The sequence below is a fragment of the Emys orbicularis genome, chromosome 8 (assembly GCF_028017835.1).
Source record: "Emys orbicularis isolate rEmyOrb1 chromosome 8, rEmyOrb1.hap1, whole genome shotgun sequence".
In the NCBI taxonomy this organism is placed as follows: domain Eukaryota; kingdom Metazoa; phylum Chordata; order Testudines; family Emydidae; genus Emys; species Emys orbicularis.
This window is the reverse complement of record NC_088690.1, coordinates 111065860-111080211: the sequence shown is the minus strand read 5'-3', so window position 1 is coordinate 111080211 and position 14352 is coordinate 111065860. Positions and strand designations below refer to the sequence as shown.

Here is a 14352-nt window from a genome sequence, read left to right as displayed (position 1 = left end):
ATGAGCTAACCTTCCATTCATTAGAAGGGGGGGTCAATAGCATACTACTGCCAGGGGGGATACAGCAGTGCTGCAGTTAGAAGACAAGTGCGGGGCTTTCTGGAAGGGCCAGTTGCACAGAACATGCAGGGAGAGGGCAGATGCACTATGTGCATCATCAACAAGAATGGGATAAGCCCCGCCCTGGCAACTGGCCACCTGGGTGTTTCCGGCTCAGAACATCTGCCTCATAAACACCGCACGTCTCTTGTTCCTCTCTCTCAGGAGTGCAATAATCCCTGCTGCAACGCCATCGATTGCTCCCTGAAGCCTGGCGCCGAGTGTGCGCATGGAACCTGCTGTCACCAGTGCAAGGTGGGGCCCGTTGCATCTGTCCTGTACTAGCAAAGAAGAGAGAGGTTGGTCGGGGGCTGTTAGAACAGGGGAGTGGCTGAGGGGAAACTGACAGAGCGAGGAGCATGTGGCCCCAAATTTACGGCTCCTCCCGCCAATGATTTGAAAAGACGTATGGGACACAGTCCTGGGCACTGTTTGGATTCCCCACCTCATGCAGGCATATCTTGCTTGTGCCGTCTAGTTTCTTTGCCCCTCTGCTATTGTTTAGTATCTCTATAAAATATTTTGGGAAATAGCTCGTATACAACATGCACCTTTAAATACAGTTGCATTCTCCTGTGCAAGTATCTCCCCCTCTGTCCAAAGGCAACAGATATCATGGTGATAGGCACAAACCACACTGTAGGGGAAGGGATAGCTCAGGGTTTGCACATTGGCCTGCTATACCCAGGGTTGTGAGTTCAATCCTTGAGGGAGCCACTTAGGGATCTGGGGCAAAAATCTGTCAGGGATGGTACTTGGTCCTGCTGTAAAGGCAGGGGACTGGACTCAATGACCTTTTAAGGTCCCTTCGAGTTCTATGAGATAGGTATATCTTCATATTAAAAAAAAAAAATACAGAGCCCTACAGCTGATAGATTCCTGCTGTTAGCTCACTGAGGCCCCATAGTACTGGCCAGGCTCCAGGGAGACATTTTCAAATGGATCCCAGACCCCTGATTTTGGACCTGCAGTCAACAGTGGGGCACATGGTAGAATGTGGAGATCTAGCCACCTGGTTGCGTTCACCACTCAGGGTGTGAGACATCTGCATTCGTACCCACTTTGCTCGCTGCCCGCCATCGACTTCCGGCACAAAGGTGGAGGCTGCCTTTGAGGCTGTGGCCTTATTGCTTTGAGAAATGCTGCGGAGGAGGAAGAAAAGACCCTTCTGTCCCGAATCCCAATGTCCTAAGCTTGTAAGCAGTATAGGCCAAGATCTTCAAAAGTGACTCATGGTTTTGGGTGCCCAACTTCAGACCGATTAAAGAGGCCAGAATTTCAGAGAACGGATACTCCACCCTTTCTGCAAAGCACAGCTCTTCAGGTACCTAAAGTTGGGTCCCCAACAACGGAGGCAGCTAAAATTTCTAGTCATTTTTGCAAGTTTTTGTCGTTTATATGAACAGGATTTCAGTACATAATGTAGGTTAATTCGTTGCTCCATTGGAGTGTTGCGTGAAGCGTGTGCTGGTCATAGTCCCTGTCATTTCAAACACGTGGCCAGTTGGATTCGGTTCCTGTCACTTTGTTACTGCCTGCAGCCTCTTCTGTGATCAGTGGAGTGAACTCTGCAAGCTTCTGCAATTTAAAAAAACGTGGGTAGTCTAGACAGTGGAGAAGTCCGTTTTCTCCCCTTCCCTTCCACCTTCCATCCCCTGGGGAGACCAGCACCATCTGTTTTGGCTTATGCTGGTGCCGTGCTGTGATTACGAGGGGTTAAACTGCATCAAGGGACAAGCTTCTGTTTCCAAAAAGACAACTGGCACAGCAGGGCTTGGAGCGTAGGTTCCCTGGTGGATTATGTTACCAGTTTATTGATGGTTTTTGTGTTCTGCCCCAGTGGTCGGTGAAAGAGTGAAATTGTATCCCAGGAGAAACCTGCACATGAGAAGGAGTGTTTTTCCTTGGGGGGGGTTGACTGGATGTTATCTTTGTCTTTAGCCTTCTAGTGAACAGTTGAATTCCTCTAGCATAGCAGGTAACCGGAGAAACTCCAGCAGCAGGGTGTGTGCCGTGGATGTCTGGATCTCACTTTACATCTCCGCTTCCCTAGGAAAGTCTGGTCAAAATAACCTGGTTGTTTTAACTCCTTCCAAGCCTGGGTGTAGAGGTCTTGAGTTCTGCAAACAATACGCTTGCCTGGCCCAGTGGTTGTAAACTCTACAACCAGATGTCACTATGTTCAGCTCAGTGGGTGTGATGAGCGGTGTGTAAATATATATCAAGCAGAGCCTGCCACTGGAGCGATCTGACTGCCTTGCTTGCGTCAAACAGTTTTGCTGTCTTGTTAGATCTTGCAGGAACCTATGTCTGGTTTTGGAGCCCAGCGTCCCAAGTTCAAAGCCCCGCAGTTTCTCTAGGCGATTAATCCTCACACAGGTGTGTGTGCAACCATCTTATAGTGACAATGTGCCCATGTTGATCGCCAGTGGGCTGCAAAACGCTAACAGCATTTCAATGACTCGGCCTGGGTTCCCAGCCATCCTAGAGATGAAAGATACTCACCGGGTCACAGTACTCTACTTCGCCCATCTCATTTTAACCAGAGACGGGAAAGGGCTTAAACAGATCAACTTGCTTTTAACCACGACTAGCTAGTTAATGAAAGTTCAGTTGATAGCAGTTTGAGGGTGGCTAAGACTAAGAGCTGGGGGATGGCTAGATTAGACAGCTTGTAGATTTTTCTAACTGTAGAGAAAAAAAATCCTATTGCAGACAGGCAAGGAGTAACCGTTGATTTCCCCCCGCTCCCTCCATCTCTTTAGCTGATGGCTCCAGGAACTCTCTGCAGGGAGACGTCGAGACCCTGTGACCTGCCAGAGCACTGCACTGGCAAGTCAGCATTCTGCCCCGCCAACTTCTACCAAATGGACGGCACGCCGTGTGCAGGAGGGAGGGCGTATTGCTACGTTGGCATGTGTCTCACGTACGAGCAGCAGTGCGTGGAGCTCTGGGGGCCCGGTAAGGAGAGTGTCTTGCAGAGAAGTAGACTCCCTGGTGAGATGGTCTTTGCAAGATTGATCATCTGCTTTAGATTATTATTATTGTTCATGATGGTAGCACCTAGGACCCCATAGTGAGATCAGGCCCCATTGTGCTGGGCATGGTACAGACATAATGAAAGACAATCCCCAGTTGGAGGATCTTCCAATCCAAGGAGACCAGAGGTACAAAGGGTGGGAGGGGAAACAGGCACAAAGAGGGAATATGACGTGCCCAAGGTCACGCAGCAGGTCATTGGCCACCCCAGGAATTGGACCTAGGTCTCATGACTTGTAGGCCAGTGCCCTGTATGCTGTAGCATGCTGCCTCCCCGTAACTGTCTCCAGAAGTGGCCAGGAAGGGTTGAGGCATATTGCAGGGGCAGCACGCAGAAGCTTCTACTTCCTCTGCCCGTGTTGTATCTGTTTTCAGATAAACAGAGGACTTGTAGATTTCTATGGTGACAGATTATGATCTCACAAGCATGGAATTGTGACTTCACCATGTGATCCAGGAGAAGCCAGTTGGGGCTGGAGGAAGCAGAAATGCAAACCCAAGTGCTTGTACAAATTATACCAATGACAGCCAGCCAGAAAGCTCCAGCGGTGTCCAGCATTCCACCCGTTCACTACATCCCTAGAGGGCTAGCACTCAGCAGTGTTCAGTTCCAGAGGACTTGTCCCAGGCTGTCCACGCTCGGCTGGAAAACCTCTCCTGCACTGCTCACTGGGAGCAAGTAGTAATAGGTTGTCATCCATCCATCCATCTAAGGGGGGAGGGATAGCCTGCTAAACCCAGGGTTGTGAGTTCAATCCTTGAGCGGGCCATCTGGGGCAAAATTAGTACTTGGTCCTGCTAGTGAAGGCAGGGGGCTGGACTCGATGACCTTTCAGGGTCCCTTTCAGTTCTATGAGATAGGTGTATCTCCATCTATTATTATATTATCAACTTGTCAGGGAAAAAGAATGAACAAGAGATGGGGTGCTGGGTTTCAGGAAGCAGTAGCATGACCAGACAGCAAGTGTGAAAAATCGGGATGGGGGTAATAGGCGCCTGTAAAAGACAAAGCCCCAAATATTGGGACTGTCCCCATCTGGTCACCCTAGGAAGCCACCACCTTCCCCAAGAGTCAGTCACATGAGTCTCTTCCATACAGGAGCAAGGCCCGCACCTGACCTGTGCTTTGAGAAGGTTAACGCTGCCGGCGACACCTATGGGAACTGCGGGAAGGATGTCTACGGCAGATACAGGAAGTGTGAAACGAGGTAGAATGCAGAATGGCCACTGATAACCGCTAGTAGGGAAGTGATGTTTCCTACCCTGCTAAGATAAGGACCACCAGATTAAAGCTAGCTACCCTCTGTTCATATTAATGCCCTCTCCCTGCCGTCAGACCGCCCTTATCCCAATTAGAACTGTGCGGTTCTTTATGATAGTAGCATTGCTATTTATTTGGGCTGCTCGAAATTTTTCCAAGTTTAAAGATTTCACCAAAAAAAACCCCACCCCTGAATTTTGAAGAAAAAAGGATGAGTAAAAAGGGAAGGAAATTTTTGAAAAAGTTTTGCTAAGTGTTGTTCCCTGTTATTTGGCCAGGCCCAATATTTATAACATCTAAAAGGCGCGTTCATATCCATCTCCATGTCCATCCACTCAGACTGAACAGTCTCAACACACGGTGGGGCGAAGGGCCCTGCAGTCTGTGTCCTGTTGATGAGTCTGTTGGGTTTGGCTTACCCCAGGTACATAGGTGAGATGGTGACAGCCTGTCTCCTTAGGATTGTTCCATAAGCTGGCTCTCAATGGCTCCTTATTTCTGTTGCCACTGAACCAATGAATGTTATTGTCTTGACATAAGTTCAGAGATTGGTCAGCGCCCCCTCCTATCTCTTGGGTTTAATGTGAATTTTCTTAATTCTGTGGGAATCAAGTGGAAACGTTAACCAGAAGGCACGATGCAACCCTTCACCCTGTCTCCACGTTTCCAACAGAGATGCGAAATGCGGGAAGATACAGTGCCAAAGCTCTGCTTCCAAGCCGCTGGAGTCCAGAGCTGTCTCGATAGACACCACCATCACGGTGGAGGGAAGGCCGATCAAGTGTCGGGGGACCCATGTGTATGGTGCTGAAGAGAGTGAAGGGGATATGCTAGACCCTGGCCTGGTGATGACGGGAACAAAGTGTGGGAACAATCATGTAGGTACAGCCGCGTACCACGGTGTTGTTGGATGGGTCTGGGTGTGGCTTTGCCGGCTGGAAAATGTTCTATGGTTATTAAACAATTCTCACCTGAGGCTTCCTGCCTCTCTGGGGAACTGTTACGTATGTCACGTGAGCAACTTCTTACAGCACTGCTTCTGCGTGCTTGTTGAGAGATAACACGGCATCCCTACCGCAGGTTACCTGCTATAGCAGGGGCTGGACATGATGACCTAGGAGGTCCCTCCCAGTCCTATGTTTCTAATAGTTCCCTCTCTCGAGCAGCAGAAGAAGGCTCCTTTTTACACTGATACCAAAAGGCGGCGCCTTAGCTCTTTGCCATGTGAAAGAGGGGGATGATGTCAGATCTGAGTCTTGTGCTCTCAGACAGTGCGGCCTAGAGCGACGAGCGCCAGCTTATGGGTCAAGAACTAATACCAGCTCTCCCACAGGCCTGCTGTGTGGCTTTGGGCAAGTCAACTGGTCTCTTAGCCTCAGTTTCTCCATCGCGTGTCTGAAGTTCCATTCACTGGAGCGCGGATGGGGATGGACATTTGTTTGGAGACCAGCCGAACCTCACTGCTGGACGTGGCTTCAGTTCTGACATTATTATTTATTATTATCTGTACTCTGGTAGCCCCCAGGAGTCCTAGCCAGCCCCTCCCCCTCCCCCCCGGGACCAGGTGCTGTACAAACATGGAACAATGAGACGGTCCCTCCCCCAGAGAGCTGACAGGGTGTTTGGTTCCTGTTCCCACAGGTTTGCTTCGAGGGACACTGCAGGAACACATCCATCTTTGACTCTGAAGGCTGTCGGAAGAAGTGCCATGGGCGGGGAGTGAGTGTCTTTCTGTCTCGTCTCCATTTCAGGCTGGGTTGGGGACAAGCCACTGTACATTTGTGCATGGCATTTTGTGGAGCTATTTATACTTAAAAACTCAGTTCTGGTGTCACATTTACATGAGCCCCTCTGGTCTCCTGCTTCTTAATCCCATGCGAGTGACGGGCGTCTAACTCCCAATTTGTGCCTTTGAAAACCGACTCTACCATGTGGCCCATGTGAGAGGCTGGAGGCCGGTGTTTGGTTTGTTGCTGTGCGTGGATTCTAGCAGAGCTGAGCAGCTGCCAATAAAGTCCCTAACTGTTCCCGAAACAGGTGTGCAACAGCAACAAGAACTGCCACTGCAACAATGGATGGGCGCCCCCATTTTGCAACAAACCTGGGAACGGAGGCAGCCTGGACAGTGGGCCCTTGCCCCAAGAAAGTGGGTGTGACTCATTTGATCTTCCTGGTCCCTAGTAAAGCAGTGGGGTGTGGGTTGGGGAAGGAAGATCCTTACACAGTGATTGATTCTGTTTTCTTGCTTTCAGGCCTGGTTCCAGTGATAGCAGGAGTCCTGGTTTCCATCTTGCTTTTGATCGGAATAGCAGTTGCGTTTTGCTGCTATAAATGGAGGGACAGACTCAGGCCTCTAAAAGAGACCATCATCCCTTCAAAGAGGAGCCAACAGTTTGGGTGAATGTTCACGATTATTCTTTGCCTCCCTCCATTCCAAACCTTTCCAGTGTCCGAGAGAAGAGAAATCACAAATAATTCCTGTATCTAATTATCCGTCTCCCTGTCGAGCACCGAAGAAGGTTCATGCCATGCAGATCACTCCATGGACTGAACTTTCAGACACTTCCCTTTGGAGAATAGGCACAAGAAAATGTTCCCATAGGCGATTCTGTTGGCCAAGCAGCCACTAATGAATGACACAGATGTTTGTGGATGTCAGGATAGCAGTTTGCGTGGTAAAGTTTAGTCACTAGAGGGTGACATGGTTAAACATGCTGGTTGGGCTGGTCGATGTTGTTTTCAAATTTTGATGAAATTTCTTGTTGAAATTTAGGCAAAGAAAAAAAGAGGAAATTCATTAACCATTCTTTTCTTTTCTCTCCCTGATTGCCAGCAGTGCCTCTGCTCCAGATCAGTATGGTGTGAACGGCCATGCAAATCCAGCCTTCAAGCTGAAAACCCCACAGGAACACAGAAAGGTAGAGACAAAGACACCAGAAACCTACTGAGAGGCATTGTTCAGCCATAGTGCTAAACCCAGTCTGCCTCTGTCTCCACATCATTCTGAGATATATTAGCAGGAGTGTTGTAAGCAAGACACAAGGAGTAATTTTTCCGCTCTACACTGTGCTGATTAGGCCTCAGCTGGAGTATTGTGTCCAGTTCTGGGCGCCACATTTCAGGAAAGATGTGGACAAACTGAAGAAAGTCCAGAGAAAAGCAACAAAAATGATTAAAGGTCTAGAAAACACGACCTATGAGGGAAGATTGAAAAAATTGGGTTTGTTTAGTCTGGAGAAGAGAAGACATGACACCAGTTTTCAAGTACATAAAAAGTTGTTACAAGGAGGAGGGAGAAAAATTGTTGTTCTTAACCTCTGAAGATAGGACAAGAAGCAATGGGCTTAAATTGCAGCAAGGGAGGTTTAGGTTGGACATTAGGAAAAACTTCCTAACTGTCAGGGTGGTTAAGCACTGGAATAAATTGCCTAGGGGGGTTGTGGAATCTCCATCATTGGAGATTTTTAAGAGCAGGTTGGACAAACCCCTGTCAGGGATGGTCTAAATAATACTTAGTCCTGCCTTGAGAGCCGGCGACTGGACTAGATGACTTCTCGAGGTCCCTGCCAGTCCTACGATTTTGAGTGACTCACTTAGGGTGACCAGGTGTCCGGTTTTCAACCAGAACAGCTGGTCGAAAAGGGATCCTGTCTTCCTTCCCCCCCCCCCCGGGGCTGGAGCCACAAGCGCCAACTCGCCCCGCTGCAGGGGGAAGCCCCGAGCCTCCGTGCCCCACCCCCAGGTGGCTGAGTGGCCCGTGTTTGATTTTTTTCCTGTGGGTCACAGGAAGTCTGCACCCCCAGCCAGAGCCCTCATACCGCCCGCACCCCAGCCCAGAGCCCCCTCCCACACTCCAAACCCCTCGGTCCCAGCCTGGAGCACCCTCCTGTACCCCAAATCCCTCATCCCCAGCCCCACATCAGAGCCCGCACCTCCAGCCGGAGCCCTCACCACCCCAACCCTCTGCCCCAGCCCAGAACCCCCTCCCGCACCCTGAACCCCTCATTTCTGGCCCCACCCCAGAATCTGCACCCCCAGCCCAGAGCCTGTACCTCCTCCCACACCCCAACCTCAGCCCGGAGACCCCTCCTGCACCCCAAACCCCTCATCCCTGGCCCACACCCCCAGCTGGAGCCCTCACCCCCTCCCGCACCCCAGCCCCCTGAGCCAGCCCGGTGAAAATGAGTGAGTGAGGGTGGGGAGAGCGAGTTACGGTGGTGGTGGTGGTGGTGGGGATGGAGTGAGAGGGGGTGGGGCCTCAGAGGAGGGGCGGGGCAAGGGTGTTCGGTTTTGTGTGAGTAAAAAGTTGGCAACCCTAGACTCACTCCTTTTGGCTCCTTTGAAAATCACAGCCAAATTGTTTTCTACACTATTCAATGCACCCGTTGCTGACACTTGTAAACTTCCTGGTGTGGACTGTGTCACAGGCAAAATGATCCAAGATGATCAACGTTTGCTAGATATCCATGGCCGAAGACAGAGTCACTTGGTCAGTTTATGACTCTGTAGTCAGCACTTTTTGCTGTATTGCTGGAAGGCCTCATGGACGAAACAGAGGTGCGACAATGAGTATAGAAAGCAGCATGTCTGATGTGGAAATAATGCCTGGTGTTTGTGTGACTTGTATGCAGGCTACCTCCACCCCAGAAATCCCATCGAAACCTGCTGTGCTTCACCCCAAACCTGCCCCAGCTCTCAAAACTAATATACAGCAACCACCTGCTTTCCCAGCTGGCCACAGCAACGACACCAGGAAATCCCCTGGTCCGGTATATCAGATAGATGGGATTCCGAAGGACACTGCAAGACGAATTCCTCCAACCAGGCCAGCACCCCCTGCTCCAAAACCCATAGTCTCACAGGTAAAGGAATCCGATTGCAATTTGCCATAGATCTGTCTGTCCTTTACTGTGGTTGGAACGTGCCACCTGCTCTGAGCGAACGTGCTGGCGTCTAACTGCTCATGGCAACGTTCGAGTTCTGATGGTCACTAGCACCAGGCATGGGGCAGAGACCAGTGACTAACCTTTCCGACTGCAGCTCAAACGATGCATTTCCCCCACCTGTGCTCTCTCTGACCGAGAGCTGTGCTGAACTGGGCACAGGAGTGGGTGGGATGGAACCACCAGGGACTCCGTTCTTTTGTGCTTGCCTTTAGGTTTCATTCACATCTCTTGAGATGAGATGCAGGTGAATGAACTCCATTGTGTTCCCTCTTCCTGCAGGACAGTTCTATTTGTTCCCAGTGGAGAGGTTAGCACATGTGCTCCTGCTGCCTCATACTGCAGTTGATAATGTGCGCTTTTTCAATGATTATTCTTCATTCAGCTCTGTCAGTTCTCCGGATGTCCCGCTGGGTGCAAAGGAGACTGTTAGCCAGTCTCAGGCAATACCATTTCCTTCAGCAGGGGCACCAAGTCTTTGTGTAACTGAGGTCACACTGGGTATGTCTACACAGCAACTAGACACCAGCAGCTGGTCCATGCCGCAGGGCTCAGGCTGCAGCCTGAGGTCTGAGACCCTCCCACCTCGCAGGGTCCCAGAGCCCGGGCTCCATCCCAAGCTTGGAGGTCTACACAGCAGCCCCGCAGCCAGAGCCCCATGGGTCCAAATCGGCTGGCATGGGCCAGCTGCTGGTTTGTCTTTGCGGTGTAAACGTACCTGCTGACAATTTGCCAGGAGCCGAAGAGCCACACCCATTTTGTATTAAAGAAGCAGATTGCAGTCACTCTTGACTTTTATAGCGTTATAGCCTATGGAGACGACAACCCCCAGCATGCAATTAGCAATCAGTGATAGGCCCCATCATGCAATAGACCATCTCGATCTGGCCACCTCCAGGAGCATTCCCTGGAGGTGCAGCCTCAGGCTGCAGTGTAGCACTGTGTGGCTGCAGATTGGCCACACTTGGATTATATGTTAGGTTGTTCCATATCTATCGGGCCTCATGCAGCGTGTAATTGATTTGCTAAATTTCCTTCACTCGAGTCAGCATACAACCCTCTTCAAACCACCCACAATTCCTTGAAAGCCCTTTTACTAGCTTAGGGCCAGAACCAGAGGAAAACCTTCCAAAGATGCATGCCAGGAGAGAGCTGCATCACGGGAGGCAGCAGGAATTTGGCTTCAGAGAGCGTCTCCAAAGGATGTAGAGGAGAAATCAGAACAAAACACCGAAGAACACAGGATTTCAGTGAATGGGATTTGTTTCTAGCTCCATTGTTCCTATGGACAATTCTGCAATTAGGCTATTCACAGGAAAAAATACAAACAAAAGCAGGAAGTGGCCTCTGATCAATAATGAGAAAATATCCCTTGTGGCTGTTTGTTGACAAGTTTCCTCCAGACACATGTTTCTTCTCTGTGACAACCAGATATGCAACGCCGCTGAGGTTGTATCAGTCAGACCTACAGCAGAGGAACGCTTCTGCGGCGGTTTCAAGAAGGAAGGTCCCCTATCATTTGATTGGGTGAGGGCCACAGAGATTAGAAGATATATGGGCAATGACTAGTTTCACTGCATTTCTCCATGTCAGTGTCTTTCCTAAGGATCCACAGCATGTGAGCACTTGCTGTACCTATCAGGACTCTCTGGACACAGGTGTTGATAGACTTCATTGAAGGAGTTAGAAATTCCCCCTTGAACACAAGAGCAGGACTCGTGAGTTAGTGGTGATAAATACCCAAGCACTAGCTGATGTGAACCATCGAGTGTTGCATCTGTAGGTGTTCAGTTGAACATGGGGGATTTTGGGGTGCCCTCCAAACTGTAAAGGCAGACTTGTTTATTACATCAGCACCTGCAGCACAATGGCTAAACACGGAAGCTAAGCAGTGCCATGTGAGTAGGTCCTCTGAGATGACTGCTCCCAAGAGTCATTTGTTTTGCACTGAATGTGGTTATGAGAATAGAAAATGTAACGCTGAGAGTATCCCATGGGCGGCTGTTTGTTGCAGGACAAGAGTCATTGTTTGTTTGTATTAAAAAAATTAGTTGCAATCAGATGCTGGTGTGTGTGTGCATTTGCATGTATAGTTTATATAATATATGTGTGTGCGTGCATGCGTATGTGTTGTGTGTATGCAGCATGGGGCATGGGTCACTTGCAGGTTTAAACTAGTGTAAATGGTGGATTCTCTGTAAGTTGAAGTCTTTAAACCATGATTCGAGGATGTCAGTTACTCAGCCAGAGGTTATGGGTCTGTTACAGGAGGGGGTGGGTGAGGTGTGGTGGCCTGCCATGTGCAGGAGGTCAGACTAGATGGTCATGATGGTCCCTTCTGACCTTAAAGTCTATGGGTCTAAGTACTGGGCTGAAACTTTCCAATCCAAATCAGAGCTCAGGAAATCATGCGAATTAAAAGCTCTGGAGGCAGAAGTGCTCTAGTCCTGGTCAGAACAGGCAGGGAACATGGGCAGCAGCCATTGGCTGAGACCACCAGCATGGGGGGGCATGTCGTGAGGTGAACCACTGTCCAATAGTTATTGGGCTGAGCTGAGCCCACCAGCCCATTTCACGCCGGTCACCAAAGAGCCATTAGATTGTAACAACTGTCAGAAGCCCCTTGGACCAGATCCAAGCCTGTGACCTAGAGATGGACAGCTCCATCTCCCATCCCTTGAGCCAGCTAGTCTCCCTCCGTTGTGATCTAAGGCAGATCTGAGTACAGGTCTCCAGAGGTGACAGGTTAGTTCTGTCATTGGCCTTCGCCCCCCATATGGAGTTGTTTCATTTTCGGAGCAATACTTGATATTCTCCTTGGGGGCTAAAGCAGACACCTCCAAGATATGGACCGTTTGCCAGTTATACGGTATGGCTAAATTGGCATCAGGTGGGTATCGGATTCAGAAGCCCCCTTAAGCACCTTTCAGTAACAGCTCTGGCAATCAATACGAGCCAGGAAATCGAGCAGACGCTCAGGACCTTTTAGCTAATGACTTCCTGGGCTTTGTAATGAGGAGGGAGAAAAACTGGGCGCAGGGCAGGGTGGGCGAAACCACCTTCCGTGCTCTTTGCAGAGCTCCTAATCTGCAGCTGGCGAATGCCTGCTCTTGAGAGGGCCAGGGCGCTGGCAGGTGTGCCAAAGGCCTCTGTCAGGGCCGGCAGTGGGCTTGAGCTGATGCATTACATGGGATTCTAGGCTCTCAGTAACTGCAGTCATCCATGGAAAGGGCAAGGAAAGGGTTAAGTCATGAGCAATTGGCTGCAAACCTTTCTTATGCTCTGAGGTTGGGGACCTCATAGGCTTGGCCATAGAGGCGCCCTTCCTGAATGTGAATTCAAAGCTCTTTGTTTCTTGCTTAGGACCCTGCTAGACCCCGCCCCCCACAGAAAGCTTTGCCGACTAACCCCGTCCCTACTGGACCCAGGACTGTGCCAAAGATGAACACCACAACGCTACCGCCACCTGCTGCTGGAAGGCGCCCAGGACGACACCCACCACCGGCGGAGGTAGGGCTTGCTTACAAAATACCACAGAGGAGAGCAGCATGCTCTCACCACCACTAAGCATGGCTGTTCCAGACATATAAAATCACCTTGCTATTAAAATACAAAATCCACTAGTGCAGGGCGGTTAAAGGAAACAAGAAGGTTTTATCACCAAAATATTTTCCTTCGCTGGTTTATTGTGGCTGGGTTGCTTATGAGTGCTGGGCTGCACGCACCTGTTTGTTGTTGTAGGGTTGATGGCACTGATTTTAGTTCATTTCTCACTATGTATTTGTTGGGTTAAACGATCGAATGGATTCAACTCTCCAGGGATACCAAGGACAGTGGCTGTTTCAAAATAGTCTTTAATAGAAACACAAATTCAGCCGTGGGAATTGCTGAATATAGGCAATCCTGTGACTGGGTTATAGTCCACAGCAGTTGAGTTGCTTTTTAATTCTCTAGCTCCCATAACATTTTCCAGAGATTAAATCTCTACATTAATTAATGGTCTAGAGAAGGGCACGAGCAGCGACCATGGTGGCAAAACATGCTGATGACAGACGATTATTTACGTTGGTCAAGACTAGTGAGGCGCTGAGGAATTTCAAAGCCAAGTGACTGGCTAGCATGATGGCAGATGAAACTCGTGGTTGCTAAATACAGGACAATACACGCAGGAAGGAAGAACTCTAGCTACTCCGACACCAGGCTGGTTTTTAAAGAAGCCCTTTATCGCTCAAGGGAAAGGCTTGATTTGTCACTGTGGATAGCTCAGAGTAAACTTCTGCTCATTGTACAGCGGCAGCCATACTGGATATGTTAGGAATGGGCTAGAAAAAAAATACTGACAATATTACGATGGCAGTGTATAATTATAAATTGATGGCAGGCCTTCATCCTGTGTTCCGTTCTGGGGTCCAGGGACGGGTGACGTAAAAGATTAGTCAGAACGGCCTCTGAGGAGATATTTTGAAAGGAGAAGAATAAGAGAGGACATGATGTAGGTGGGCACAAAATAATGAAGGCTATAGAAAAAGTAATTCAGGCACTCCAATTTACCCTTTTGCATAAATTCAGAACAAGGGGGCCAGCCAATGAAATTGAAAGGCAACCAATTTGGACCTGATCAGAGTAAACATGCTTTAACACAACCCATTGCCTGTGGAACTCATTGCCACAGGATTCTTAAAGAATTAGACATGTATTTGACTACTGAAAACACCCACCATTATATTAGATTGGACAAAAATAAATGATAAGGGATATAAACTTTCCTGCTTCAGGGAAAATTCCAATCTTGTCACTCTTTATATTAGGGTTCCATTGATAAAGAGTTGATAAATGCTTAATAGTGTTTTAACAAATGGTTAATCAATTTTTATAGATTGTTTGAGACCACGGCTTATAACCAGCTACACCACTGTCCAGTGACTAACTTATAACCATCTGTAACACACATTACTCATGTATGTAAACTGCAAGGAAAGGTTTAGGTCATGTGCAGTTGGCTGCAAACAT

The 14352-nt window shown here is 49.2% G+C and overlaps 1 protein-coding gene across 1 annotated transcript in view; it reads left to right on the top strand.

The window, feature by feature from the left end:
• ADAM19 (ADAM metallopeptidase domain 19) overlaps positions 1-14352 on the top strand; it is a 51010-nt gene that overhangs the window by 36120 nt on the left and 538 nt on the right. Inside the window, exons 13-22 of the mRNA XM_065409107.1 lie at positions 265-354; positions 2865-3060; positions 4238-4346; positions 5073-5277; positions 6041-6118; positions 6437-6545; positions 6652-6796; positions 7233-7317; positions 9031-9261; positions 12706-12852. Of these exons, the coding sequence (XP_065265179.1) occupies positions 265-354; positions 2865-3060; positions 4238-4346; positions 5073-5277; positions 6041-6118; positions 6437-6545; positions 6652-6796; positions 7233-7317; positions 9031-9261; positions 12706-12852 (1395 nt within the window). The remainder of the gene's footprint in view (positions 1-264; positions 355-2864; positions 3061-4237; positions 4347-5072; positions 5278-6040; positions 6119-6436; positions 6546-6651; positions 6797-7232; positions 7318-9030; positions 9262-12705; positions 12853-14352) is intronic.